The 26849-nt window shown below is 60.9% G+C and overlaps 2 protein-coding genes and 1 long non-coding RNA gene across 5 annotated transcripts; all 3 read right to left on the bottom strand.

Moving 5' to 3' along the window:
* Positions 1-4344: 4344 nt before the first annotated feature.
* On the bottom strand, positions 4345-9464 carry LOC116789083. 3 transcript variants are annotated; one of them, XR_004357870.1, is made up of 5 exons: positions 9331-9464; positions 8881-9187; positions 6338-7481; positions 5997-6240; positions 4345-5651 (listed from the first exon to the last, which is right to left on the bottom strand). It is a non-coding gene; the product is annotated as an uncharacterized LOC116789083 (long non-coding RNA). The 3 variants fall into 3 exon arrangements; XR_004357869.1 differs by lacking the exon at positions 8881-9187 and having other exon boundaries at positions 6338-6489; positions 6879-7481; positions 9331-9462; XR_004357868.1 differs by lacking the exon at positions 8881-9187 and having other exon boundaries at positions 9331-9462.
* A 149-nt stretch (positions 9465-9613) lies between these two features.
* On the bottom strand, positions 9614-16704 carry LOC116788029 (protein phosphatase Slingshot homolog 3-like). Its single transcript, XM_032690292.1, is given in 19 exon segments — positions 9614-9976; positions 10053-10079; positions 10081-10162; positions 10164-10304; positions 10448-10550; positions 10553-10647; positions 11554-11700; positions 12381-12427; positions 12500-12628; positions 12699-12796; positions 13261-13445; positions 14266-14331; positions 14443-14514; positions 14578-14637; positions 14639-14694; positions 15388-15475; positions 15507-15581; positions 15717-15751; positions 16648-16704. Coding segments are annotated over 19 exon segments (1926 nt in total).
* Positions 16705-17758: 1054 nt separating this feature from the next.
* On the bottom strand, positions 17759-26766 carry LOC116789081 (ankyrin repeat domain-containing protein 13D-like). Its single transcript, XM_032692419.1, is given in 21 exon segments — positions 17759-18391; positions 18394-18430; positions 18432-18567; positions 19237-19328; positions 19411-19554; positions 19556-19575; positions 20087-20218; positions 20301-20358; positions 20361-20460; positions 21060-21190; positions 21287-21349; positions 22039-22056; positions 22058-22120; positions 22192-22258; positions 22430-22619; positions 23761-23904; positions 23998-24043; positions 24814-24855; positions 24857-24939; positions 25022-25157; positions 26628-26766. Coding segments are annotated over 21 exon segments (1854 nt in total). The 5' UTR covers positions 26718-26766; the 3' UTR covers positions 17759-18329.
* Between the last annotated feature and the right edge of the window lie 83 nt (positions 26767-26849).

Raw genomic sequence — 26849 nt, 5'->3', positions numbered from 1 at the left:
ATATGTACAGCGATTGAATGGACTTTACACATTGTGTGTTTCCCCCGAATTTGTATCTTCCGGGCATGCCCTGGCCTGCTCACCCCCCCCCCCGCACCTCTGTCCTCTCTGCCGACTGGCTGGAGAAGCTGCGACAGGACACAGCCCCATTCGCCCTCTCCTCCCCTGGTCCCTCCTGCGCTTTCCCCCCCCCTTTTTGCCCACGGCTCAATCCCGGTTTGTCCCCCGACCTGTCTGTCTCCTGCTCCACCCTATGTTCTGGCCCTTTCCCTTCGGATAAAAACGCCATGTGCACGCTGGATTAAAGATTCTACCTGCACCCCACCTTGTGTCTGGGATCCGTGCCGTGTCGCGGCCCCATTCCCCTCCCCCGTTCGGACCGCGGCAGCCACCTGCTCCTGGGAATCTTATACTGCAATGGCCTGGGCTCCCACTCCCAGGCTTTTCCCGGACACGTGCATCCTCAGCAAGGAGCAGGCTCTGCTGTTCCCCGCCCCTCCCAGGCAGCAGGGAGACCTGTGCAGAGGGGCTCCTGTGTCTGACTCCAGCAGGTCTCCCAGAGGCTCTGGGAGGGATGGAGTCTCTTGCCAGAAGTAACTGGGCTGCCGAGATACTCCTTCTCCTGCTCTTACCATACTGGATTAGGAGAGAGCCCTGGAGTAGGGAAAATCTGCTTTTGCCGTAGGAGACAACCCCTTGCAAGTAGCTACAAAGGATCCTGATGTGGCACTGCCAGGGTGTCCAGGGAGGCATGGATTGGGCACCAGTGTCTCGGGGACAGTAGCTGTTGGGCCACCTGCTCCTGGGAATGCCTTACTGCAATGGCCTGGGCTCCCACTCTTACTTGCAGCCTTTTCCTGGCCATGTGCATCCTCAGCGAGGAGTGGGCTCTGCTAATAGAGGGAGCAGGGACTTGTATCCGTGGAGGCTTTTCCATCTGGAGTCCAGCAGGTCTGACAGACACTCCCCTACCGAAGCCATCAGGCTGGTATTTGAGCAATGAGCCACTTCTTAAGTGCAGCTCAGTCGCTGACCATCCCCTCAGGGCCAGGGAAAGCTGGCTAGCCGATTCCCTCCCCCTTCCAGCTCCTCGGTGTCCCTCGTTGTGGTGGGAAACAGTTTTCCCCCTGCAGTTATAAAATGGTAAAACCCCAGGGGGTGGTGACCCTTGAAGTTTTTCGGTTTTACCCAATGAGCGCTTCTGCAAAACATAAACATATCACAACCAGAACGGAAGAGAAGGTAGTTGTAGTTGGTGGTAGAAGGTGTAGCCATGTTGCAAAAGCCACGAGCAGAAGGGGCAGGAGCCCCTCTGGGGAGGCTCTGGCCCCCCCCCCCAGCTGGGGTCATAGAAACTCGGAAACAGTGTTAGACTAGACTGAAGTCTGTGACTTAGAAGCTGGAAGTTTTTTTCCCTCCACCATGAGCAGCAGCAGCGGCAGAACTGCACTGACCGAAGAAACGGTGACAAAGAGCCAGGAGAGATAAAACCAAGTAGCAACAACAGGCAGGCAGCACACAGAGAGAACTCCTAGAAGGAAAGAGAGAAAGAACGAGAGCCTGCAGCAGCAGAGAGAGAGAGAGAGAAGTTGGGGTAAGAACTGAAATAAAACCCCATACCCCTCTGAGACCTCCGAGAAAGGAGGAAGATGATGGACTCTTACTTGAAAGAGTCTCAAAGTGCTACAGCCCTTACAGAGAGGAGCTGAAAAGCTCCGAGAAGAATGCGGAGGGTGACCTTGGCCCCCCCGCTGCCTGAGACAGAGCACAGAGCTCTGTAGGGGAACTTGAATCCCCTGAAGATAAGGACCGTCACGAAGACCCCTGAGCTTCGTGATATGACATAGTGAAGTGACCCTTGTCCTGGTGAACACAGCCTACGGAAGAAGACCCTCGCTTGGAAACGAGTGGCCGAGGGGGCTTGGATAGCCCCTCGTGAGTACTGGCAGAGATCCAGCCACAGCTGCTGCATGCATGAGAGGAAGAAAGCCTGCTGCCTTAGAGACTACTGCTCTGAAAGTGGAAAAGGATCTTCCTTCTTCCCTCCTGGACTTTTATTTGGAGGGGAGAAGAGATTTGATCCATTGTAAATACTTATGTCATGGAGGAGATAGCTAAGATTGTATATAATGTATTGTAGTATTTATTTGTGCAGTCATTGTAATATATATTCCCTTTCCCCCATTCTGAGTCTCGTGTGGTTGTCTGGAAAACCCATCTCACAGTGGGTTGAGATGCGGGAAGAAGTTTGGACTAGGGAATTGGATTTTTAGCTCTCAAACCATGACACTCTTTCATAGTGATAAAGGGGAAAAAACTCAAGCAGGAGTTTTAAAAGGAACCCTGTGTCAAGTGGTAAAGCAAACGCGGTATCCTTTAACATTAGAAAGCCAAGCTGGATTGGTTCCAGTAATAGCCAACTTTGCTAAGCAGGGTTTGCTAGTAGAATGTGAATGCAAGAACCTGTAAAGAAAGCAAACGGGAAAGATGATGGATTAGTGCAGGACCCGAGAGAACTACCTTAAATGATAACCTAGGATAGTTTAAAGTATTAGGCTTAAGAGATGCCTTTTTCTGCATTCCCTTGAGCAAGGAGAGCCAAGAAATCTTTGCTTTTAATGAGAAAATCTGGGTTTTGGGGGTCCCTGTTACTTCTCACTGGGGTTTGGAGCGTCCCCTTCGTTTCGTGGCCCTTCGACCTTTCGCCATCCTGCCATTCCCGGCCAGGGGTTCTTTGGGGGGGGGGGGAGAGCTGCGCTTCAGCTGCCGTGGGAGGGCCCCCCCGGTCCGGGATTGTTTCGGGGTCCCCCCTCAGCTGGCAGGGGGGTTTCGTGCCGAGGTGGGGGGGGTGTGTGTCCCATTCAGACATTACAAGCCAGAGCCCCCCTTCTGTTCTCTTTTTGGGGAGGGGGTCCGGGCCCTGTCCCCCCCCTCCCCCTTTTGTGGGGCTTTTAGCACGTCTGGTTTTGTACTACAATTCTCGGGGAGGTCTCGTGTGTCCAAACCCAAAAGAAAATGTTCCAACAAAGCCTCAGGGTTCAGCGCTGGTGGTTTATTTTGGATGGATTCTGTGAAGGCTTGTACAGGGTTGAGCCGCAGGGAGTGTTTTAGGGGGGGGTCTCCCCCATTAAACCACGTGGTCGGCGCTGGGGTGGAGGAGCCACCGGTCCTGGGGGGCCCCGTCTCCTGGGGGAGTCTCGGAGGGGCCGCCCCCCACTCCGGAGCTGCTCTTGGGGTGCAGCGGGGAGGGGCGGGGCGGGTGGGGGGTGGTCTAGGGGGTCCCCCAGCGGGTCCCCAATGTCCTCCAGGTGTTGGAACTGCATCTCCTCCTTGGCCAATCTGCGGTGGGAGAGGGGAGGGGGTCACCTCAAAACCCCCTGAAACTACCCTTGGGGTCACCCCAAAAATCCTCCGGGTTCACTCCAACCCCCAGCCCCGAAATCCCCTCCGGATCACCCAAAACTCCCCCAGACTCTTCCTCCCCCGCCGACACCTGGGTTTGCCCCCAAACCCTCTCCGGGTTCACCCCAAAACCTCGCCGGGGTTACCCGAACCCCCCGCCTCGGCACTTGAGGTCACCCCAAAACCCCCCCAACCCTATAGGGAGTCACCCCAACCTTTCCCGCGGGCCCTATCCGGAGGAGGAGATCCGGGGAGCGGGGCTGGGGGGAAGGAAGAGAAGGGACAAAAGAAAAGGTAAAGGACAAAAATAACGAAAAGGAGACGCGGGAGCCCGAGGCCCCCGCGACGACCCCGGCGGGGGCGGCTCCCGGGGCTCGAACACCCTCGGCCCCGCCCCGCTCACCTGTGCGGGCCCCGCCCCGGCCCCGCCGCTCTAAGCCGACCGAGCTGCGCCCGCCCCGCGGCTGGGGAGGACGCTCGTCCCGGGCTGCGGCGGGACTGACCGGCGCTTGGGGCCGGAGCCCCGGCCCAGGGGCTGCTCCCGGCGCTGCGCCGAGCCTGAGCCGCTGAGTGGGGACGGGACCGGTTCCTGCCGGGGGACGCTGCGGGTCCCGGGGCCGGAGCACCGAGGCGGGATCGGGTATGAGACCAGGAATGGGGCCTCTCCGGGCCGGGACTTCGCCGGGGCCCGGGCCCAGGAGAGCGGCGGCGCTTTCCTCGTGCGGACGCCGAGCCGGGGCTGGGACCAGCCGGGGCGCGGGGACCCTCCGGGTAGGCCCCGGGACCCCCGAGCCCGCCGGTCCCGCGGGGGCCCTCTGGCGGACACGGCGCGGCGGCGCCGATCACGGCGACCCCCGGTGGGCGGGGGGCGGAACTGCAGCCCCCGCTCAGAGCCCCCCCCCCCGGGTACCCCCGAGGCCCCCCTCGGGAGAATATCGCCTCCCCCCCCCTGGCACCCTGAGATGCTTCACCCCGGACAGACACAGCTGGAACTGCAGAACCCATGGAAAGCTTTAACAGGTGGGTCAGACCCGGGGTGCCCTGAAGGCAGGGATGTGCATCCCTTTCCTCAGGGAAAAGAACTTCCAGAGGCCACTCCTGAGGCTCTGAAGTGACAGCGGCTTCCTGCACGGAGAGACGTCCTCGCCTGTGCTCAGGTGCTGCCTCACCACGTGCCTGGAGCGCGTCCCACCACCACCTTCTCCTGGGTGAACACATCCCCTGGAGCCTGACCCCAGGGGGTGAAAATCAGCTGAATTCCAGGGAACTCAGTCAAGTCCCCCGCAGGGACATCAGCAGGGCTGGGGAAGTAGGGTTATAAACAGCAAATTCTATGGAATATCAACCTGTCCTGATCCCACTGAGCTTCCCTGGAACGTTGGCTGGTTCCTGACAAACCTGGCGTTAAAGCGGCAGCTCTACAGGGGAATATCTGGGCTCCATAAGGCACTGTGAGGCTGTTCCAGCAGGAATTCACCATTGAAGAAGCCAAGAGCCAAAAGCAAATCCCAGGCTGGTGGCCAGGCTGGTGGGCAGCAGTTGGATCCGCTCTGGGGGAAAACACCCTGCGCCTGCCAGGAGCTCTGATTGTGTTTTTCCTGCCAGCTCCTGATCAGTGTCAGGGCCGCAGTGAGGGATTCAAAATCCAAATAAACCTCAAAACCTACAGCATGAGTAATCCAAAGGAAGAAACTCACTGTTGTCATAAGAAGATTAAAAATCAGTTAAAAATTCCACAACAACAATACTGGGATTCCCTGGAACCTTATTAATGCTCTTGGTTCCATTTTAATGTATTTTTAGTCCCTCAATTTGCAGCTTGTAGAACTTATCCTGGGATTTACAGGTTGAGCAGGGTTTGCTTTGGATTAAGTTTTACCTCTGGCCCCAATTTGTGCAAACACAACTAGGATCAATGTGGTTAAACACATTTTCCTACAAAACCAGTTGCTCTGCCATCTCTAAATTACCCCAAGTTTTCGGCTAAAAATTTCACCCCTGTCCTCCCTGAGTCAACCCAGGTGTTCCCACCTGGGAGCTAGAAGGAAGCTGTAAATTCAAAGGCAGCAAAAGAAAATCTACAGCGAAAGACAGAAAAAAAGGGAAAAGTTTCAGAAAACATTTCTGAATAATTAATTAATAATTACTCCCAATTTCCCAGTGAAAAGAACAAGAATGTGCAGCCATTAGGGCCTGAGAGTACCCTGCCACCAGAGATCAGCACACATCCAGACTGGCAATTCCATCATCTAAAAGAAAAAAAAGGAAGAAAAAGGTAATTTAGTTTGTTTTAAAGATACATTAATTACTTAAAACCAAACCAACATTTGCTTTTGATTTTTATTGGGTGAATAATGAGAAGTGGGCACAGGGCATGTCATTAATGCTGACTGGAATGATGCTTCCTGGGGGAAGACCAACTGATTGCCCAAGTTCAATTCGTGCCCAAGGACTGATTTGCACAGGAGAAAACCTCTTGCATGAAGTGATTTTGTTCCATCTAATAATATCTGTGCTGCAGCTGCACAGAGCGGCTTTTCCCATCACAGTAACAACTCTGGGCAGGAAAAGATTTATCAGTCAAGATGTGTTACCTGATCTTTCTACTTTAACTCATTTCTTCTCTTCCTCAAGTTTCAGGGACTTGCTGGTCCTGGAGCTTCATCAGAAGCTTTGGGTGGGTGGGATACCCAGACTGAGTTAGTCCTGGAAATGCACATCCACACCCAGGTCAGACAGTCAGGGTCCCAGGGATGTTTCCTGCACTCCAAACACCACAGCCCCAAGCACCAGGAGCATGCAGATGCTCTGCATTGCAATCCACAGCCTCAGTCAGTCCTACAAGGGAAAGCAAAGTGGTTTTGTCTCCTCAGAGAGGAAAACACACAACAGCAAGTGCTGGCCCAGCTGACCCAGCCCTTGTGGGCAGCTGTACCACTGAACAGGAGAATCCATCCTGGCTCACTGTTATGGTAAAACACTGCAAATCTGGGAGGTCTGGGGCTTAAAAGCTCAATTTAGGTCAGCAAAAAGCTCTCTGATTGGGACAATTCACTGAATTCACTGGGAGGTCCTCAAATCTGTTTCCTAGGGCATAAAAACTCCAAAGGAAAAGCTGCTGAGCACACAAGACTTCAAGGTGCTGCAATCAGAGGTTCCCTGAACTGCAGGGAAATGTCCTGAGTGTGGCTTTGGACTGCCTCTGCACACTGTGCTCTCCAGACCAGTCATCCTTCCTGGGAAGGCCAGGGAGAAGGGAAGGTGTGTTGGAGGCTCCCAGGGAACCCCCAGCCTCACTGCCAGTGCCTGCAGCCCTCACCCCAGTTCCTGTCCCTCAGGGGATGGCTCTTCATGTGGCCCTTGGGGACATGGGCTGGGGGTGGCCTTGGCAGTGCTGGGGCACCACTTGGACCCCATGGTCTCAAAGGGCTTTTCCAGCCTCAGGGATCCCATGGGACACTTAGTGACTGACCCACCTGCACAGATAGGCACGGAAGCTGTTACACACAGATCATATTCCATGAGCCAGAGCACTTCAGGGCATCACTGAGAGTGCAGAGAGTAGGAAAACCACACTTACACCACTTACCCTGCTCAGAGGTTTCCCAGAGGGCCATGATTTCCCAGCATTTCATTGTGATCTCGAGGGAAAACAACTCTTAAGATGGCCCTGAAGATGCTACTTTTCTGTCACTCTTGCCCCAACCACGGCCCAAGGTTTCTGTGGGAACCTGAATTATTTCTGTAGTTCAGAAGCTACACATCCCTAAAGCATTCCCTTGGGAACATGAAGCTTCCCATAGGCATTTTGTACTTCAGTTTGGACTTTGAGCACATTCAAAGACAGTTTACATCAGAATGAGGGGACTTGATGACAGCACAGCATTACAGCAGGGACATCAGGACACTCACCACACTGTGGACTCTCCCTTCCCAGCACTCCTTCTGTACCATCGTCAGTTCTCAGAGAGACTCAGTTCTATTTCCAGGACTACTATCAGGAAATGGATCTCTGTTCCCAGAAGCAAATCCCCAAGGCCATTTTTACTCCCTGCAAACACAAGAATGACCAGGGACAGCTGCTGGAAGCGGACAAAAAGAGGACTGTGATGATCAGACACTTTTAACTGGGAGAGCTCCAGTTCCTACCTGCCAACCCTAAGCAGCTCTGCCTTGGCACTGCCCCTCTGCTCCCAAATACCTCTGTGAGATTTTGGCCCCTAATTCACACAATCCCATGGTAATTTGCATAATAACTCAATAATAATCATTAATGGGTGCTCCAGGTGGGAGTCAGTGGGGTTCCTGTGCTCCAGCAGTGCCAGGAGATGTCTCATCCCTTCCCCAGGGTGCTGCTGCAGGGACATCCCCCCAGGAGGCTGCAGGACACGTCTGCACCAGGATGGGAATCTGGGCTCCCAAACCCATCCAACTGCTCCGGCCCTGGAGCTGCTGCTGCACCTCCCGTTTGGCCAGTGGGGTTGAGAGAGGGAAAACTTACAGAGGGAACTGAGAAAACAACCCCAAATCTCAGTAACTCACTTCGTAGTAAAAAGCTGTGCCTGTGTTTACACACATCCAGGAAAAACATTCCCATTGGAGGAGTCTTGGAATTATTTCCTCTGGCGTTCCCTGGACTGGCACAGCTCAAACTGGTGCCATTCAATTCTCCATCTCCCAAATCCAGGTTCTCCTTTGCTGGGGGGTTTTTGCCTGTCCCACAGTCCCGAGGGACCTCTGGCAGCTGCACTGCCCAAGAGATGCCGTGGGACTGCTGGGAAACACCATCGGGAGGGAGGCAGAAATCAGCTAATTCAGGGCAGCACCTCAAAATATTGGGGGAAAATATGATAACATTCCATGGCCTCCCTTTGTAAATAAACACCAAACTGCATAAATAAAACAATAAATGGTACACTACAACTATTTGGCACTTTCAGTTTAACCCATGCAAGTCAGTTAGTAAATTCCACAGCGTTAACTTAAAAAAAAAAAAAAATCAATTATGATACGAAAATCGGGGAGATCAGAGATTTCCCCTACGGTTTTACTTTCAGGGAAACAAAAAACAAACCCACCCCCACTGCTGCAATACCTCAGACTCCCAAAAGGCCCGGGGGATGTGCTGGTGCTTTCGGCTGCCCTGAAGCACAGGGAGGAACACGATGTCACCACCCCCACGGGCACAGCTGAGAACCGAAAGAGCAGCGACACCATCGCCTCCTGGAAGCCCTGTTGTGCTGGGGAGGAAGCCAGGCTTTTCTTCCTGCCTGAGAGCGAAAAGCCTCATTGCTGGTGACTTCTCCTGCCAAGTGCATCAGCTCTGAAGGGAAGCTCATAAAACGCAACTTCTTGCAACGAGAAAGTTTCCTGTTTTCTGGATAACTTTTCCAGCTGAACTCAAAGTTCACACTAGACGTGCAGGGGAAAGGACAAGACTGAAGCAATGACCCTCACGAGAAATACACCGGGACTCACTGGCACTACTTCCAAGGCTCCTTTGGCTTCATGGGAAAGCCGGGAAAGCGCTTGGAAGCGATGCTGATTTATCCCGTTTTGTCCCAGCCTTTTCTTGAACCTCGACTGCTTTTAGCACAGATGCTGCTGTCTCAGTAAGGTTTTGGAGGATTATTGAAAGATATTTTAAGAGCTTACTGACTGAAAAAGCATAGAGCGTTTATCACGGACATCTGAACTCCCACAAACAGCTTCTTTCCCCTTAAAGTACGAAGTTATTTTCACAGTATTTTAACAGGAAGCGCCCGGAAACTCAAGACTGAGCCCTCTGGAACAGAAAATAAACAGAGGGGGAAGAAACTTTGCACCGGTGTAACACACTCCGGAACAGATCTGACTTGAGTTTTACTCTCTGTGTTGAGACATTTCACAGAGAAATTCCAGCAGGAGAGCTGGCACATTCCAAGGTACCTCGAGAGTCCGCACCGCAAGCGGCGCAGGAAAGCCGCAGTCCCTGGGGATCCTTTTCCACCCGCCTCCCGCTCTCCAAACAGGACAAAGGGCGCCGCCATGTTGTGCTGCCCCCGCGCAAAGGCTGCTGGGAGTTGCAGTTCCCACCCCGCCGCACAACATGGCGGCCGCGCGGCGCCGGTGGGTCCCTTGGCCCGCCCGCCCCCTCATCCCTGAGCACTCCGGTCCCTGCTGATGGCAACGCTCCGAGCGCTCCGGGGGAGCAACACCTGTCCCCCCGCTGTCACAAATTTCCATTTCCCCACTGTCGCTGCCTCTTCCACGCTTTTATTGTCAGTGCGGGCGCAGTGATGGGGTTCTGTGCTCGGGGGGGGGGCGCGCTGAGGTGTAGACACCTCTGCCCCCCAAAGTGCAGGTGGGGTGGGGAAGGGGGCTTGCGGCCCTTCCCCACGGTGCCCTGGCAGCGGGGGCTCTGCCCCGTGCCCCCTAAAATTAGGGGGCGGATCAGCGCTTGGGGTGGGGTCATCCGTGTGGTCGAAGAAGGGCCGGAGCCGCCGTCCAAGCTGTGCTGCCGTACCACCCCGCGAGGGCGCGACGAGGGCCGCGACCCCCAGGGACCCCCCGGTTCCTCCACGGTCTCGAACACCTGAGGGGGACAGGGAGGGGTCATCCCACGCCGCCCTGTGGCCGGACCCCCAGGCCCATCCCAGCCCTCCACTCACCTCCCCGGCCAGGGGCTCCCCGGCAGCTCGGGGGCTCGGGGGTCTCCAGCAGGCTGATGCTCCGCATGACGGCGCAGAGGGAGATGCGGGGGCGCCGGGAGGCCCCCAGCACCCGCCCCCGGCCTCCTCCTCAGGGGCTGCGGGGAGGGCAGCGGGGACAGCGGGGACGGGACACCCGTGTCCCTCGGGGTCTCTTCCTCGGGGTGTGGCGCCCGCTCGGCCGCTCGGGGCTCCCACAGGCTGCTGTGCCGGCTGCCACACACCTGTTGGTCAGCGCCTGGACACGGCCCCAAGGGGAGCCACACCTGTCCCCTCCTACCTGTCCCCTTCCACCGTCCCTGCTCACCTGTCCCCTCCCACCCGTCCCCACCCTGTCCCTGCCCCATCCCCCTCACCTGGCGCTCAGGATGCCCTGGTAGAAGTCGAGCTGCCGCATGAAGCCCGGGTTGGGCAGGACGCTGGGCCGGCAGTGCCGGACATGCCGCAGCGCCCGCTCCAGGGCCACCCAAACTCCTTCATGGCGTAGGCCAGCACCGTGGCGGCCGAGCGGCTCAGCCCCATGCGGCAGTGCACCAGTGCCCGGCCCCCTGACGCCCTGCACAGGGGGCACCGGGGACACCGTGTCCACAGGGCTCCCAGGGTCTCCCAGACACCCTGGGGTCACCAGGGACACCGTGTCCACAGGGCTCCCCAAATGCCCCAGCAACCCCAGAGATAACAGAGATACCATGTTCCCCAGGATCTCAGTGTCCTCATGTCCCAGAGCTCCCCAGCTCCCAGTGTTCTCAGCCCTCCTGGTGTCCCCAGGGTTCCCCATGTCCCCTGTGTCCCAACCCCACTCCGGTGTTCCTGGGGATCCCATGCCACAGGCTTCCCAGTGTTCCCCAGCACCCCAGGGGCCCCAGTGGTATCATGTCACCAGGGCTCCCAGTGTCCCCAGCCACCCCAGGTTCACCATGTTCACAGGGCTCCCAGTGTCCCCAGCCCCCTCAGGATCACCAGCAACACTGAGACCCTACAACCCAGTGTCCCTGGGGACCCCATGCCCCAGGGCTCTCTCTGTCCCCAAGCCTCTCCATGTCCCCAACCACCCTGGCGTTCCGAGCCACCCGTGTCCCCATGCCCCTGGGGATCCCACATCCCAGTTCTCCACGTGTCCCCAGCCATCCCAGCATCCCCAGGAACACCATGCACCAGGGCTCCCCTTGACCCCAGGGACCCCATGTCCCCAGGGCTCCCCTTGTCCTGGAGGGCTCACTATATCCCCAAGAACCCCACGCTCCAGATCTCCCTGGTCGCCCCAGTATCTGCAGAGACCCAAGTCCCCGGAGCTCCCCAGTGCTCCCAGTGTCCCCAGTGCACCCCAGTACCTCATTCATCAAGCTTCTCCCCTGAGGGCAGGGGACTCTTCCCTCTGCCCCCAACTCCAGCCCCTGCCCTCCGTGCCCCCTGTCCCCCCGGCATCCCCCCCATACCCCGGGGCTGCCCTGGCCCCACTGACCGGACGCGGGAGAGGAAGAGAAAGGTGTCGTTCCAGTGGGGCAGGAGCTGGGCCACCTCCTCATCGTACACCCGCACATTCATGTACGTGAACAGCGCCGGGAAGAAGTTGTCAATCTCCCGTGCCACGTTCAGGATGTGAGTGACCCTGTGGGGACAAGGGTGACACCCCAACGGGTGTCCCATGATGACCTCATACCTGCCCCACCATGATCCCATGCCAGATGATCCCATGCCACACCACCATGTCACTCCAGATGACCCCATACACATCCATGACATTCCAGATGACCCTGTACCCACTGTGCCACCCCAGATACCCCCATGCCCACCCCAATGGCACGCCAAGATGACCCCACACCCAACCTAGATGGGATCCCATACCATGCAACCATGACACCCCAGCCGACCCCATGCCCCACCACCCCATATTGACACCACACCCCCCCACTGTGCCATCCCAGATAACCCCATACCCCCCCCACCATGACACCATGATGACCCTGTGCCACCTCACCATATGACCTCATGCCCACCCCACTGTGCCACCCCAGATAACCCCATACCCACCCCACCATGACACCATGATGACCCTGTGCCACCTCACCATGTCACATCAGATGACCTCATGCCCTCCCCAGCATGCCACCCCAGGTCCCATGCCCTCATGTTCACCCTGCTGTGCCACCCTAGATGACCCCATACCCACCCATGACACCCCAGATGCCCCATGTCCATAAAGACCCCATGCCACACCAGTGGCACCCCAGATGACCCCATGACCACCCCACCATGACTCCAGATGCCCCCGTGCCATCCCACACTCACTTGTTCTGCTGCAGCTCCTCCAGGTTGGCCGCGTTCCACTCGGAACCCTGTGCGGTGACAGCGGTGAGGGGTGGGGACACCCCTGCCCAGCCTGCCCACCCTTCCCGCCCACTGCCCACCAGGTAGAGGTGTGGGAAGACGCGTGAGGGCCGGTCCATCTGTGCCAGCACCAGCAGCATCTCGTTGTCAATGAAGTCCTTGTGCTGGGCCAGGCTGTGCCCTGTGCGCCGCTCCAGCTCCTCCCGCACCTGCACACCGCCAGGGGTGAGGGATGGCCGTGCCTGGCCCTCCCTGTCCTCCCCACCTGCTGACACCCACCTCCTTGGAGGTGACGTTCTCCAGGTCAGCAGTGGCCATCACGTCCCGCAGCAGTGCCCGCACCGCCTGCTCTGACAGCTCCGTCGCCGCTGGCCTGGCTCCCACATCACCTCGTCATGGGTGTCACTGCCGCCACCATCCACCCGCCCCACCCAACCAGGCCCTGCACAGACCCCGCCTCCCCGTGCTCAGGTCCTTCCCCTAAATGCAAACCCTGCTTCTCCATTACCCATTTTCTTTAAGCTGGAAACTTAAAGACTGGAAGCTCTACCCATTTTTTAAGCCCCACCCCATTCCTTCAAGGTCCACCCCATTTCCTGTAAGCCCCACTTATTTCTTTAAGCCCTACCCTATTTCCTTTAAACCCCTCCCCATTCCTTTAAGCCCCACCCCATCCAGACAAACCCTGTCCCATAAGCCACAGGCTGAATGCAGACCCCACACCTTAGCACAAGCTCCGCCCTCACAGCCCCACCCAATGCCCTACCCTTATACCACAAGCCCCAGCCCTACCCAGGCTGTGGGGTGGGGCAGGGGTGGGGCAAGGGGCAGCTCTTACCGCAGGGGCGGGGTGATGCAGGGCGCACGGACTCGAGGTCAGCCATGGCCAGCCACTCGTTGAGGCAGCTCTGCTCTGAGCTCAGCGCCGCCGTGTAGTCATGGGCCCAGGCCAGTGTGGGGCCCCCCGGGATGTGCCCACCACGGGCAGCGTCCTCGCAGGCACGGTGCAGCTCCTGCAGCATGGCCCTGCCGCACACCACCTGCCACCCGTGCTCTGCCACCGCCACCCGACATCACCTGCACACTCTGCCACCACCCCAACACCTGTGTCCCCTGTGTTGGCCGTCCCCAGCATGTGGGTGCCACTATCCCTCTCCCAGCCGTGCCCAAACCCTCCCCCAACCCTGTTCCCATGACTGTGCCCAGGTGCCCATGGTGGTGCTGGTAGGTCCGTGTCCTGGCTGTGCCCATGGTGGTGCCCACATCCCCTGTGCCTATGCTGACACCCACGTTCCCTGTTTCCAAGCAGTGCCCATGTCCCCCATGCCTCCAGCAGTTCCCATATCCTGTGTCCATGGTGGTGCCCCTATCCCCTGTGCCCTTGGCAGTGCCCACATCCCCCATGTCTGTTGTGGTGCTCAGATCCCCCATGCCATGGTGGTGCCCGCACCCCCTTTGCCCATGTCCAGGGTGGTGCCCACATCCCCTGTGTCCCAGGTGGTGCCCACATCCACCTTCTCTTGGATGGTGACACATTCCCTGTGCCCATGGTTGTGCCCACAGTGGTGCCCACATCCCTTGTGCCCATCCTGTTACCCGCATCCCCCTTGCCCACAGTGGTGCCCACATCCCCCTTGCCCAGGATGGTGACACATTCCCTGTGCCCACAGCAATGCCCACATCCCTCATGCCCATCGTGTTACCCCCCTCCCCCATGTCCAGGGCAGTGCCCACACCCCTCACCCCACAGTGCCCACATCCACCATGCCCATGGCAATGCCCATGTCCCCATCCGAGGTGGTGCCCACACCCCCCATGCCCTCGGTCACACCCGGGCCTCGCTCACCACATGGTCTGCACCGAGATGGGCTTGAAGATGCGGGTCTGTCCCCCCGACGTCACGCTGAACCCCCTGGACACCGCGGGGAGACACGTGGGTCAGGGTGGACACCCCAGGCCCACCCCTCACACAGGCCCCGCCCCTTAAGCCCCTCCCCATTCCCAGAATCCCAGCCCCCCTTACCCATCGCCATCGAGGAACACTTGGGTGTCGCTCCAGAGGGGCAGCACCATGCCCAGGGTGCAGCGGGCGGCCCTGGGGCGGGCACAGGTCAGGGGGTGTGGCCGCCCCCCCGTGCCCCCCCCGCAGCCCGCTCACCCCTCGTGGGCGAAATCCACTCCCAGCAGCGCCGTCTGGCCCTCGGCTCCCGCCTCCTCCCCGCACCACCAGCAGGTACCGCACGCGCCGTGGCCGCGCCGACTCCAGCCGCACCGCCTGAGGGTGTAGGGGGTGTTGGCAGAGGGATCTGCCCCTCCCCAGAGCCCCCCAGTGCTCCCAGGGACCTGGGAGGAGCATCAAGCACACCGAGGGGCCAGGCTGGGCCGTATCCCATCCTTACCCCATCCCATCCATTCCATCCCTCTTCTCATCCTGTCCTGTCCTGTTCCTTACTCATCTTGACATCATCCTACCACATCCCCATCCACCCCATCCCATTCTGTTCCTGTCCGTATCCCACCCCCATTCTATCTCATCCCAATTATGTCCGGTCTTATCCTATCCCCTTCCCTGTCCCATTTCTTGTTCCATCCCATCCCCATCCTCATCTCATCTCCATCCATATCCCATTCCCATCCTGCCCCCATCCTCATCCTACTCCCTATCTTGTCCCATCCCATCCTCAACTGTGTCCCCATACTGTCTCATCCCATTCAATTCCCATCTCTGTCCCTATCCCCATCCCTGTCCTCATTCTGTCCTCATGCCATGTCCCCATACCCATCCTGTCCCATCCTGTCCCCATCCCATCTCCATCCCATATCAAATTCTGTCCATCCCATTCTATTTCCATTCCCACTCTATCCCTTTCTGTCACTGTCCCCATCTCATCTCTATCTCATCCCATCCCATCCCATCCCTGTCCCCATCCCATCCCATTCCCATGTTCCAGAGGGATCCATGCCCTACCAGCCGGATGGCATCCTGGGGGCGCAGCAACTGCATCATGAGGTGTAGGTGCTTCTCCTGCTGCCCCGGGCCTGACCAGGGGGCTCATCTGGGGGAGGCTCATCCAGGGGGGTCTCAGCTGGGGGGTCTCATCCTGGGGGGGCTCCTCCGCAGGCAGCAGCAGCGCAGCCCCCTTGACCATGACAAAGCTCTGCCTGGAGGGCAGGAGGGTCCTGAGCAGCCAGGACACCCCCAGAGCACTCCTTCGAGGGAGACAGAGCTGGGGAGGGGGCAGCTGTACCGCCCCATCCCAGTGCCCCCCATCCCGGGGGTCCCGAGGCCCCTCTCACCGCCGCTGCAGTTTGCCACGTCTGGGAGCATCTTCCTCCTGCAAATTGTGGGGGCAATTCCTGGGGGGAGCGTGACCCCAGGGCACAGACCATGCCTGGGCGTCCCACACAACCCCCCTCCAGCATGGACACCACAGGTCCAGTGAATCCCTGCCAACAACCACCCCCATAGCATGAGCCCCTGGGGGGGGGCATGGGGGCCCCCATGGGGGTCCCACTGGGGAGGGTGGATTCCTGGGACTTCCCCTCGGAATAGCAGAGGGGGTATTGCCTCCGTGCCCCCCACGCCTGGAATGGGGAGCTGGGATGAGCACACGAAAAGGCCCAGTGGTTACTGGAGAGGGGGGGCACTGGGAGCCACTGGGACAGCAAAGGGACTGGGAGGACTGAGGAAAGTGGAAGCAACTGGAGACAACCCCCCATCCACCCCCGATCTTCCCCCCTTAACTACGGGACGCAGCGGAGACCCCACGTGCACTGAGGGCAGCTGGGTAACTTCCAGCAAACTCATAGTAAAGTTCCACCAGGAACGGCCGGGATAACCTTGCACTGGGAGCGACTGGAGATTTCCGCCCCCACCCCCTTCGCACTGGGATCCCCCGGAACAGCCTATCGGGACCTCCGAGGCACCGAGACTCCCGGGAACATCCTGTACCCCCCGCACCGGGACACCCCGAACCAACCTATACCCCCCCCCATGGCACCGGGACCCGCGGAGCTCCGAGACCCCCAGGCCCATTCCCCGTAGCCCCGCACTGGGATCCTCCGGGGCTCTGGGACAGCCCGTTTTCCCCCCGGGAGTCCTCATATCCCCGCACCGGGATCCCCTGTGCCAGCCCGTACCCCCCGCACCGGGACCTCCCGGGGCTCCGGGACCCCCCGTCCCGTCCCCGCCGGGATGCCCCGCTCAGTCCCCATCCCAGTGCCGCACTCACCGCGGGGCCCCCGCGGTAGCCCCACCGCACCGCCGCACCGTCACAAGCGCCATGCCCTCCGCGCCGCCCCCCCGCACCAGGAAGCGCCGCCGCCGCCCCGCCCGGACGGGAACGGGAACGGGAGCGGGAGCGGGAGCGGGCACCGGCCCCGGGCACGGCACGGCCCCCTCCGGGCAACAATGCCCCCGGGACCACCCGAGAGCCCTCGCTCAGAGCGGGACATCTCCAGTGTCCCCGAGCCGCCCTGGCAGCCTTTCCCGGGGATTAGCCGGGCCCCCCATCCGCGTTGCCCCTGGGCACTCAGGATTCACATTACAGCCCGTGGGAGGCCGCCTCCCCGGGAAAGAGGAAACTCCCGAGGCTCCCCGGCACGTGGGACCCCCATGTTGCCAGCAGGCAGGAACCCACCCAGTTTCCCAGGACCTGGGACCCTCCAGGTCCTCAGAGGGTATAACCCCTCTGAGGGTTCCCAGCACTTGGGACCCCGCCCAGGCCCCCAGAAGGTGTGAACCCACCCCACTCTCAGATCTCCAGAAAATAGGAAGCCCCAAGGGTCCTGGCACCTGTGACTCCTCAAGTCCACAGCAGGTGGGAACCCCACAAGGGTCCCCAGCATCCACACCACCCCAGATCCCATCATGTGGGAATCTCCTAAGGGTCCCCAGCAGATGGACCCCCACCACCGTTCCCTAACCAATGGGACACCCCCAGGTCCCCAGCAGGTGTGAATGTCCTGAGGATCCCCAGCACTTGGGACCCCCCCAAGGTGTCATTGGGTGGAAATCCCCAAGGGTCCCCAGCACGTGACACCCCCCCAAACCCATTGTCACCCCATGGTCCCCAGCCAAGCCCTCTTCCTGGGTGAGGGTCTCCCCAGGAAATATAAATTAAATAAATCAACCCCAGGGCTGGGAACGGGGGCACAAGGCCAGATTTGGTGGGGTGAAGGGGAGGAGCACCCCACCAGTGCCACCCATACGCCTTACTGGCTGAGGCTCATCACCTGAGCCCCACCTACCTGCAGGCTCCACCCTTTTTCCAGCCTCCACACCCTGGGACACCCCACCCATCACCCCCACAGGCACAGACCACACGTTTGTGTATATATATATATATATATATATATATGTATATGTATATGTATATGTACAGACATTCGGGCCCCCCGTGCTTCCCCCACTGCCCCGAGGGATGAGGCCTTGGGATCCCCTGGCAGCTCCCCCACTGGAGTGCCTTTAAATAGGGGTCACCCACATCCCTCGGGCCGTCCTGCCCCCCCCGGGGGTCAAGGTACAACATTAAAGAGGAGGGAGGTCCAAGGGAGGGAGTCCTGGAAGTTGGGGTGTTCCTGGGGTGGGGGTCCCCAGGTGAGGGTCCCTGGGCTGAGGTTTTGAGCCTGGCGGGAGAGGAGCCCTGGACTGGGGGTCCTGGGGGTAGGAGGATCCCTGGATCAAAATCCCACCCGTGTGGGGGCTGTGCCCACATCAGGGGTCCCCATCATGGGGGGGCCACCCCGGCAGGGCTATGCCCAAACTGAGGAGTCCCCTGGGTCGGGTGTCCCTGTCCCTGCAAGGGGTGTGTCCCCACGTGGGACATCGTGTCCCTGCATGGTGTGACCCCACATGGGACATCCTGTCCCAGTGCGGGACATTCTGTCCTGGTGCAGAGTGTCCCGGCGCTACTTTTCAGTGAGGGAGAGGCGCAGGATGCGCTGGAGCTCCTCATCCTCCTCACGCCGCGTCGCTCCCGCTCCTCCTGCTCCCGCTCCGAGAGGGCCAATGGCCAGGCGCAGCTGCTCTGCAAAGGTGCCGTACCCGGGGGGCCCGGGGGCTACCGCCACCTGCACCGGGGGGCTCCCGGCAGCCGGGGGGTCGGCGCTGGGCCTGGCCTGCAGCAGCATGCTCTCCTGCAGGGCCCTGACAGGGGGACAGCAGGCGTGGCCAGGTCCCCTTTGTGGAGGCCACACCCCCTTTGTGGAGGCCACACCCCCTCTTACACACCTGTGCCCCACCCACCCCAGGTGGCCACAACCTGCTTCACAATGCCAAATGGGCTGGAGAGACACAGCCCCCACATGCTCCACCCACACCCATCACTAGCCCCATCCTCTGTGGCCACAACCTTTGGACAGTAAGATGCTCCTCCCCTCTTTGTGCCCCCCAACCTTGACACTGTTAAGCCCTGTCCCTCTAAGCACACCTCATGGCCCTGCCCCTCTCCCACCAACTTTTTAAGCCCTTTAGGCCACACCACCTCTACCCCACCCTGACACCTTTAGGGCTCACCCCCTAAACCACACCCTCAGAACCCTTTCCCTACCCAATCTGACACCTTTAAACCCCCTCCCCTTTAGGCCACATCCCTATGGCCACACCCCCTCCCGTCTTCTCAATTGGACACACATAAGCCCCTCCTCTCTAGGCCACACCATGTGGCCCCTCCTCTCCCCAATTCACACCTTGAAGCCCCGCCCCTCTAAACCACACCCCATGGCCCCTCCCCTGCCCCACCCTAAACACTTTGGGCCCCTCCCTCACACAGGTGAGGTGGGCATGGCACCCCACACCCCATGGGTGGAGCCCCACCTTTCCAGCTGCAGGTCCTCATCGTAGGGCGGTGGCTCCGCGCCCGGTCGGGTGTTGGTCAGCGCCTCCAGATGGTCACCTGTGGGGTCGGGCTGCAGGTGAGTGGGTGTGGCCAAGTGAGGGGGTGTGGACCAGGTGAACGGGTGTGGTGAGGTGAGGGGGGCGTGGCTATACCTGGTCAGTCTCGGTGCCGGCGTCCAGCAGGCTCTGCTGGATGGCAAACTGCAGCAGGTCATCGTCCTCGTCCCGCAGGGGCTCGCTGCGCCCCGCACCCAGCACCGTGTAGCCCGCGGGCACCTCGAACACACCCGCCTCCACCCTCGCATGGGAACGGCCAGGCTGCCATGCAAAGGGGGCTGTCAGCACCCAGGGGTATGCCATGGCTCCCCATGGCACCCCGCGGCTCCCCATGGAAGCCCATGACATCCCATGGTACCCCACACATCTCACGACATCCATGGTGTCCCACAGCATCCCATGGCACCCCATGGGGTCCCATGGAACCCCATAGTATCCCACAGCACCCTGCACCCATGGCACCGCACAGCACCCTGTGGAATCCCGCAGCACCCCACAGTGTCCCATGACACCCACAGCATCTCACAGCACCCCATGGCACCCGTGGCATCCCACAGTGTCCTGTGACCCCCCCCCCCATGGCATCCTGTGGCATCCCATGGCACCCCACATCATTCCACAGTGTCCCCTGGCACTCCACAGCACTGCACACCCACTTCATTCCCCTGAGCACTCTGTATCACCTGTACCCCCACCGCACCCTGAGTCCACGGGGATCCGACGGCCCCCTCCACCCCCGGCCCCAGGACGCCCCCGGCTCCCCCAGCCTCACCTCTGGGCCCAGGGGGGTTGGTGCCGGGGGGCTGTTGGGGGGCACAGATCCGCACGGAGCCCAGCGGCTGGTCACACCCACAGAGGTTGCTGAAGGTGATGCGGGCGTTGAGCACATGGAACAGGGGGATCTCTGCGGGTACAGGGGTCAGTGGCTCCGCCCCTAATTAAGCCCTGCCCCTAATTAGCCCACCCCAACTAAGCCCCGCCCTCACCGATCTTGACGGGGAAGCCAGGGGGCAGCTTGAGGGTGATGAAGTCGCGCAGTTTGGCGCGAAGTGGGCGTTGGAGATGGCCATGAGGTCGATGATGGGCGTCACCTGCTCCGCCAGCGACAGCGGGTGCTGCTCGCACAGCCACAGCGTTGCCTTGAACCTGCCCGGGCACCGCCATGGCACGGAGACCCGCCGAGGACACCGCCCCCGCTCACGGCACCGCCCCGGGGACACTGCCCCGGGACCGCGGCACCGCCCCCGGGGGGACACACACCCGGTGGCACGGCCCCTGGGACCCTGTCACCACCCTCATGGGTCCTGACATCCAGTACCACCTCCCTGGGACCCTGTCATGGGTTCTAACACCGAGTGCCACATCCTAGGGGTCCATGTCACTGCCCCCAGGGGTCCTGACACCCACTGCCATGTCCCCTGGGACCTTGTTACCACTCCAGTGTCACAGCCCCTGGGACCGTTTCACCACCCCCTATGGGTCCTGACACCTGTGCCACATCCCTGGGACCCCATCATCACCCCATGGGCCCTGACACCCAGTGCCACATCCCCGGACCCCATTATGGGTCCTGACACTCCATGCCACGGCCCCTGGGACCCTGTCAGCATCCCAGGGGTCATGGTCTCTGGGACAGTGCCACCATTCCTCTGCCACATACCCCAGGACCCTGTTACCAACCCATAGGTCCTGACACTCGGTGTCATGTCCCCGTGATCCCCATCCCCCCGGGGCAGTGGCCTCACCTCTGGACCTTGCTGGACATCTCGATGGGGCGCCCGATGTTGCGGGTCTCGAGGTCGAAGTGGGGGTCGAAGTACTCCTCAGGGGTGATGGCCGTGGGGTTGGTGGGGCTGGCAGCCTGCAGCACGGGCGCCTGTGGGGACAGGACCACTGCTCAGCGCCCCAGGACCACCAGCCCCCTTTGGGGACCCCCAGTCTCCCCAGGAACCCCCCTGGCCCGGTCACTCACCCCGTTGTGGGTGCTGTGCTGCTGTGCGATGCCCAGGAAGGAGTGGAAGGGGGTCTTGGGAGCCTGGGAGGAGAGAGGGGTGCAGTGTGGGCAGTGGGGGGGCACCCCCAGGCTGTCACCAGTCACGCCCTGCATGGGGTGCCACACCTGATGGGTGACACCACACACGGTGTCCCACGCCTGGCACATCACACTCCACACCCAGACTGTCCCACACCTGATATGTCACCCCCCACACCCACAGTGTCCCGCTCTTGACAGGTGACACCCTGCACCCATGGTGTCCCACGCCTGGTGTCCTACACACTGTCCTGTGCCTGATGGGTGACACCCCATGCTCATGGGGTCCCACACCTGTCACATGTCACCCCAGCCCCCCAGGTATCCCACACCTGACTGGTGACACCCCACATGCTGTCCCATGGCTGACATGTTACACTGCACACCCACAGTGTCTTGTACCTGATGGGCGACATCCTACACACTGCCTCGTGCCTGATGGGTGACACCACGTGCTCAAGGTGACCCACACCTGTCACACTGCCACACCCAGCACCCAGTGTCCCCACACCTATCATGTGTCACACTCCACACACTGTCCCACACCTGGGGGACACCTGTCCCACACCCAGTGTCCCACATCCAGTGTCCCACACTTGACACACGTCCCACCCTGGAAGGGAGCGGGCTTTGCAAAGGAGTGGGCACGTCCCCGTGGCACACAGGCCCCCGACTGGCTGGGGGGCTGTCACCTTACTGCGTGACTTGTCCCTGGTCCGAGAGATGCTCTGTCCTGGTCTTGGTGACCAGCTCCACATTACTGGCACTGTACACCTGAGGGGGTGACACCATCAGCCCCCTGTGCTCCAGGGTGCCCCACTGTCCCCACCATTCTCCGTGCCCACCTTGGCCTCGTAGCCGCTGACTACCTCCATCTTCTCCGAGCGCCAGCCCCAGATCCCAGACTTGTTCCTGGGAGAGTAGAAGGTGTCAGGTCCCCACGGGGGGGTCCCCACAGCCGCTCACCCTCTTCTTGCACAAGCGTTTCCTTCCCCTTCGCACGTGCTTCCCCCTGCAACGGCCCCTTCCTGCTGAGTGTCACCAGCCCCTGCCAAGCCAGGGTGCCATCCTCGCCCTTCCCACCTCTCAAAGGCAATATTCCGGGTGTCCAGGTGTGTGGAGACGATGGGGGAGGTGAGCCTGCCGGCCACGTGCTCCTCTGTGGGCTGCATGGCCGCCAGCAGCAGGTCGGGCTCGTGCAGGGCCAGCGCCAGCGTCTCCGTGTACACCACCTGCTTGTCGTGGTCCACCTCCATCACCACGGCCCCCTCGTCTGCGGGGGACACCGGGGGGCTCAGAACACAGCTCCCCGTGGCACCCTGACACCCCCCAGCATGGGGATCTGAGGGTTTTGGGGGAATTGGGGAACCCTGGTGTGTGTAGGGGCTGAGGTGGTCCCCTCAGGAAGAGGGAATTGGGGTCCCCATGGAGTCACTACAGGGGATCTAGGGGAATTGGGGGTTCCTGGTACATGTAGGGGCTGAGGTGTTCCCCTCACAAACAGGAAAATGGGGCCCCCATGGAGTCACTATAGGGAATCTGGGGAATGGGGGTCCCTGCAGGAGACTGGGGTCCCTGGTATATGCAGGGGCTGAGATGGTCCCCTCAGGAAAGCGGAATTGGAGTGCCCAAGGGGTACCTGTAGGGGAGATGGGGGGATTGGGGTTTCCTGGTACAGATAGTGGCTGAAGTGGTCCCCTCAGGAATAAGGAAATGGGGTCCCCATGGAGTCATTATAGGGGATCTGTGGGAATTGGAGGTCTCTGCAGGGGACTGAGGTCCCTGCTATTTGTGGAGGCCCTGAGGTGGTCCCCTCAGGAAGGAGGAACTGGGGTCTCAGGGGGTCGCTATAGGGGATCTGGGGTCCTTAAAAGGGAGTACTTATAATGCAGGGGTCTTGGGGAGGCATCTGGAGGGTCCCTGAGTGTATCTGGGATCCCAGGGGGTTCCTATAGGTAATCTGGGAGGTCCTTATGGTGGTATTTATGGTGCAGGGGGTCTGGAGGGCAACTGGAGGGTCCCTCAGCATACCCAGAGTCCCTACAGGGGATCTGTGTTACTTACAGGAGTGTACTTATAGAGTAGGGGGTCTGGGGGCTCCCCAGGTGAACTGGAGGTTCCCAAGAGGCCCTTATGGGGATGTACTTTTAGTGTAGGGGTTTCTGGGGCTCCCCAGAGGGACTGGAGGGTTCCAGGGTTTATCCAGTGCCCCAGGGGGTCCAGATACGTCCTTACAGGGGTGTACCTATAGTGCAGGGGGTCTGGCACAGTGACTAGAGAGTGTTTGGGTCCCAGGGGGGCCCTATAGGGGGTCTGGGGTCTTTATGGGGATGTACATATAGTGCAGAGGTGTGGGGGATCCCAGGGTGACAGGACGGTCCCAGGGGGTCCCGGAGCAGGGGGTTGGAGCTGACCTTCCCCCTTGAAGATGTAGCTGCGGCGGCCGCGCTGCCACGTCATGTGCTCGAAGCCCAGCAGGGTGGTGTCCACCCGCAGGCTCTCGCCGCGCTTCCACACGCGGTACACGTCACTGGGACACACCTTGGACACCAGCGGCACTGCGGGCATGGGGACCCCCCTCAGTGACACGCCCGGGGGGCTCCCCAGGACACCCCACAGCCCCTCACCCCACAGAGCCCGGTCATGCTCACCCCAGCTGGTGAACTCCCACTTCATCTCCACGTAGAAGTCGGATGCCTGGAAGGGATGAGGAGCATGATGAGCTTGGGGGGCTCCCTGCTGGGGTCCACTGGGGAGTCCTGGGGGCAGGACTGGGGTCCCTATAGGTGGAGATATGGGGATCTGGGAGAGTGGAGTCATGGGTGAGGGTCCACGGGGAAGGATAAGCAAGGGGGCCCAGGGAAAAAGTGGATCCCCAGGCAAAGAGTGGGGTCAGTGGGGGGTTCTGAGGAGAACTGGGGGTTCCTGCTGGGGTTACTGGGGAGGTGGGGAGTCCTGGGAGCAGGGACTGGAGTTCCTATTCGGGTCCTAGGTAGGGATATGGGGATCAGGGAGGGTGGGTCATAGGTGGAGATTCACAGGGATGGATAAACAGGGGGTCCCCAGGGAAAGAGTGGGGTCAATAGGGAGTTCTAGCAAGACTTTGGGGGATCCCTGCTGAGGTCACTGGGGAGGTGGGGAGTCCTGAGGGAAGGGATGAGGGTCCCTACTTAGGCCCGGGTGGGATCAGAGTGGGGTCATTGGTGGAGGCCAAACAGGGGATCCCAGGGAAGGAGTGGGGTCAATGGGAGTTCTGGGAAGACTTGGGAGGTCCCTTCTGGGCAGTGGGGAGTCTGTGGGGCAGGGATAGGTGTCCTTACTGGGGTCCTGGGTGGGGATAAGGGCAACCTAGAAGAGTGGGGTCATGGGTAGGGGTCCCCAGCGAAAGAATGGGATCAATGGGGGTTCCTGGGGAGGTTTGGGGGTGCAGAGGCTGTGGTGGGCCACCAGCTGTAGGGGGTCCGTACCCGCCGGAGCTTGCTGAGCAGCTCTGGGATGCCGGCGAGCCGCCAGCGTCGCCCGCTGGTAGTCGCGGTACTGGAGCACCAGCTGCACCATCTCAGGGTCCCCCGTGCTCACGGCCTCCTGCAGCACTTGGGGGGCACAGGGCAGGGTCACCCAGGGGCCGCTGTGGCGGTGTGCCCGTGTCCCCACGGCGCCACGGTGTCCCCATACCCGTCCATCCATTGGCGTTCTCCCGGCCCACGTTGGCGTTGTGCCGCAGCAGCACCCGCACCGACTCCAGGTGGCCCAGGGACACGGCCAGTTCCAGGGGCGTCCGGCCACGGGGGTCCATCAGCTCCACATCGTGCTGAAAGGGTGGCGGGTCACTGCCCCCTTGGGCACCCCGTGCCACCCAGTGCCCCCCAATACTCCCCTGCCTGCCCCATGCTCCAAAGGCCTAGTGCTCCCAGTTCACTCCAGCTCCAGTGCTCCCAGCCCCTCTTCTCCCAGTGTCGTCCGTTTCCCAGCCCCTCTTCTCCCAGTGTCACAGAGCCCCCCCAAGTCTCCCTGTATCCCAGTGGTGCTATCCCAGTGCTCCCAGTTGCTTCCTGACCCCTGGTGCTACAGTACCCTATTATCCCACTGTCACCAGTCCTACCAGTGCCACCAGTTCTTCCAGTGTTCCCAGTCCCCTGTGTCCTAGTCTCCCTTAGTACTCCCCTTCCCCCCAGCGCTCCCAGTCTCCCTGGTCTCCCCTCGTGCTCTTAGTGGTCCCTCCCACCCAGTGCTGCCAGTCCCCCATGTTGCCAGTCTTCCCAGTCTCCCCCAGTGCTCCCAGCCTCCCCCCAATGCTCCCAGTCCCTCCCAGTTCTTCCAATGCCCTGTACCCCCAGTCTCCCCTAGTGCTTCCAGTCCCCCTGCAATGCTCCCAGTCCCCTCCCAAGTGGTCCCAGTCCTCCCAGTGTTCCGTGCCCCCAGCCCTCCCTAGTGCTCCCAGTCTCCCTCCAGTGCTCCCAGTCCTTATAGTACCAACCCCACCAGTGCTTCTAGTTTCCCCCAGTCCGGTAAGTCCTCCCAGAGCTCCCAGTCCCATATACCCTCAGTTCCCCCAGTTCCCTGTACCCCCTCTCCCCTAGTGCTTCCAGTCGCCCTGTAATGCTGCCAGTCCTCCAAGTACTCCCAGTCTCCCCCGGTGCTCCCAGTCCTCCCAACAGCCTGTACCCCCAGTGTCCCCTAGTGCTTCCAGTCCCCTCCCAGTGCTCCCAGTCCTTCCAGTGGCTTGTGCCCCCAGTCTTCCCTACTGCTCCCAGTCTCCCTCCCACACTGCTCCCAATTTCTCCCAGTGCTTCCAGTCCCCGTGGTGCTCCCAGTCCTCCCAACAGCCTGTATCCCCAGTCTCCCCTAGTGCTTCCAGTCTGCTACCCGTGCTCCCAGTCTGCTACCCGTGCTCCCAGTCCTGCCTGGTGCTCCCAGTCCCCCCTAGTCCTCCCAGTCCCCCTCCCACACTGCTCCCCATTTCTCCCAGTGCTCCCAGTCCCCCCCCGTCCCTCCCGCCCCAGTGTTCCAGTTTCCCCAGTGCTCCCAGTCCTGCCGGTCCTCCCAGTACAGCCCCCCATCCCCAGTGCTCCCAGATTCCCCCAGTCCTCCTAGTCCCCCCCCCCCCCCGACATTCCCAGCGCTCCCAGTCCCCCATTCCCGCGCGGCGGGTCCCCCTCTCTCCCTCCCCTCCCATCCCGCTCCCATCCCGGTGCCGGTGCGCGGTGGGGGTGGGGGTGGGGGAGGGGGGCGCCCGTTCTCCCTGTGCCATTCCCGGTGCCGCTCCCGGCGGCATTCCCACCGTCCCCGCGCGCAGGGCGCTGTCCAGCGCCTGGTGCCGGTTGTGCCAGACGAGCCGGTGCAGCGGGAAGGTGTCGGCGGGCCGGGCCATCCCGGCACCATGTCCCCGGGGCCGCCGGGGCGGACGGACGGGCCGCAGCGCGGGGCCTGCCCGCAATGGCTGCGCGGGGGCGGCGGCGGCGGCGGCGCAGAGCGGCGGCTGGGGCGGGGCCGCACCGGGCAC

Source organism: Chiroxiphia lanceolata, chromosome 6 (genome assembly GCF_009829145.1).
Source record: "Chiroxiphia lanceolata isolate bChiLan1 chromosome 6, bChiLan1.pri, whole genome shotgun sequence".
Classification (NCBI taxonomy): Eukaryota; Metazoa; Chordata; class Aves; order Passeriformes; family Pipridae; genus Chiroxiphia; species Chiroxiphia lanceolata.
This window is presented reverse-complemented; position numbering and strand designations above follow the sequence as displayed.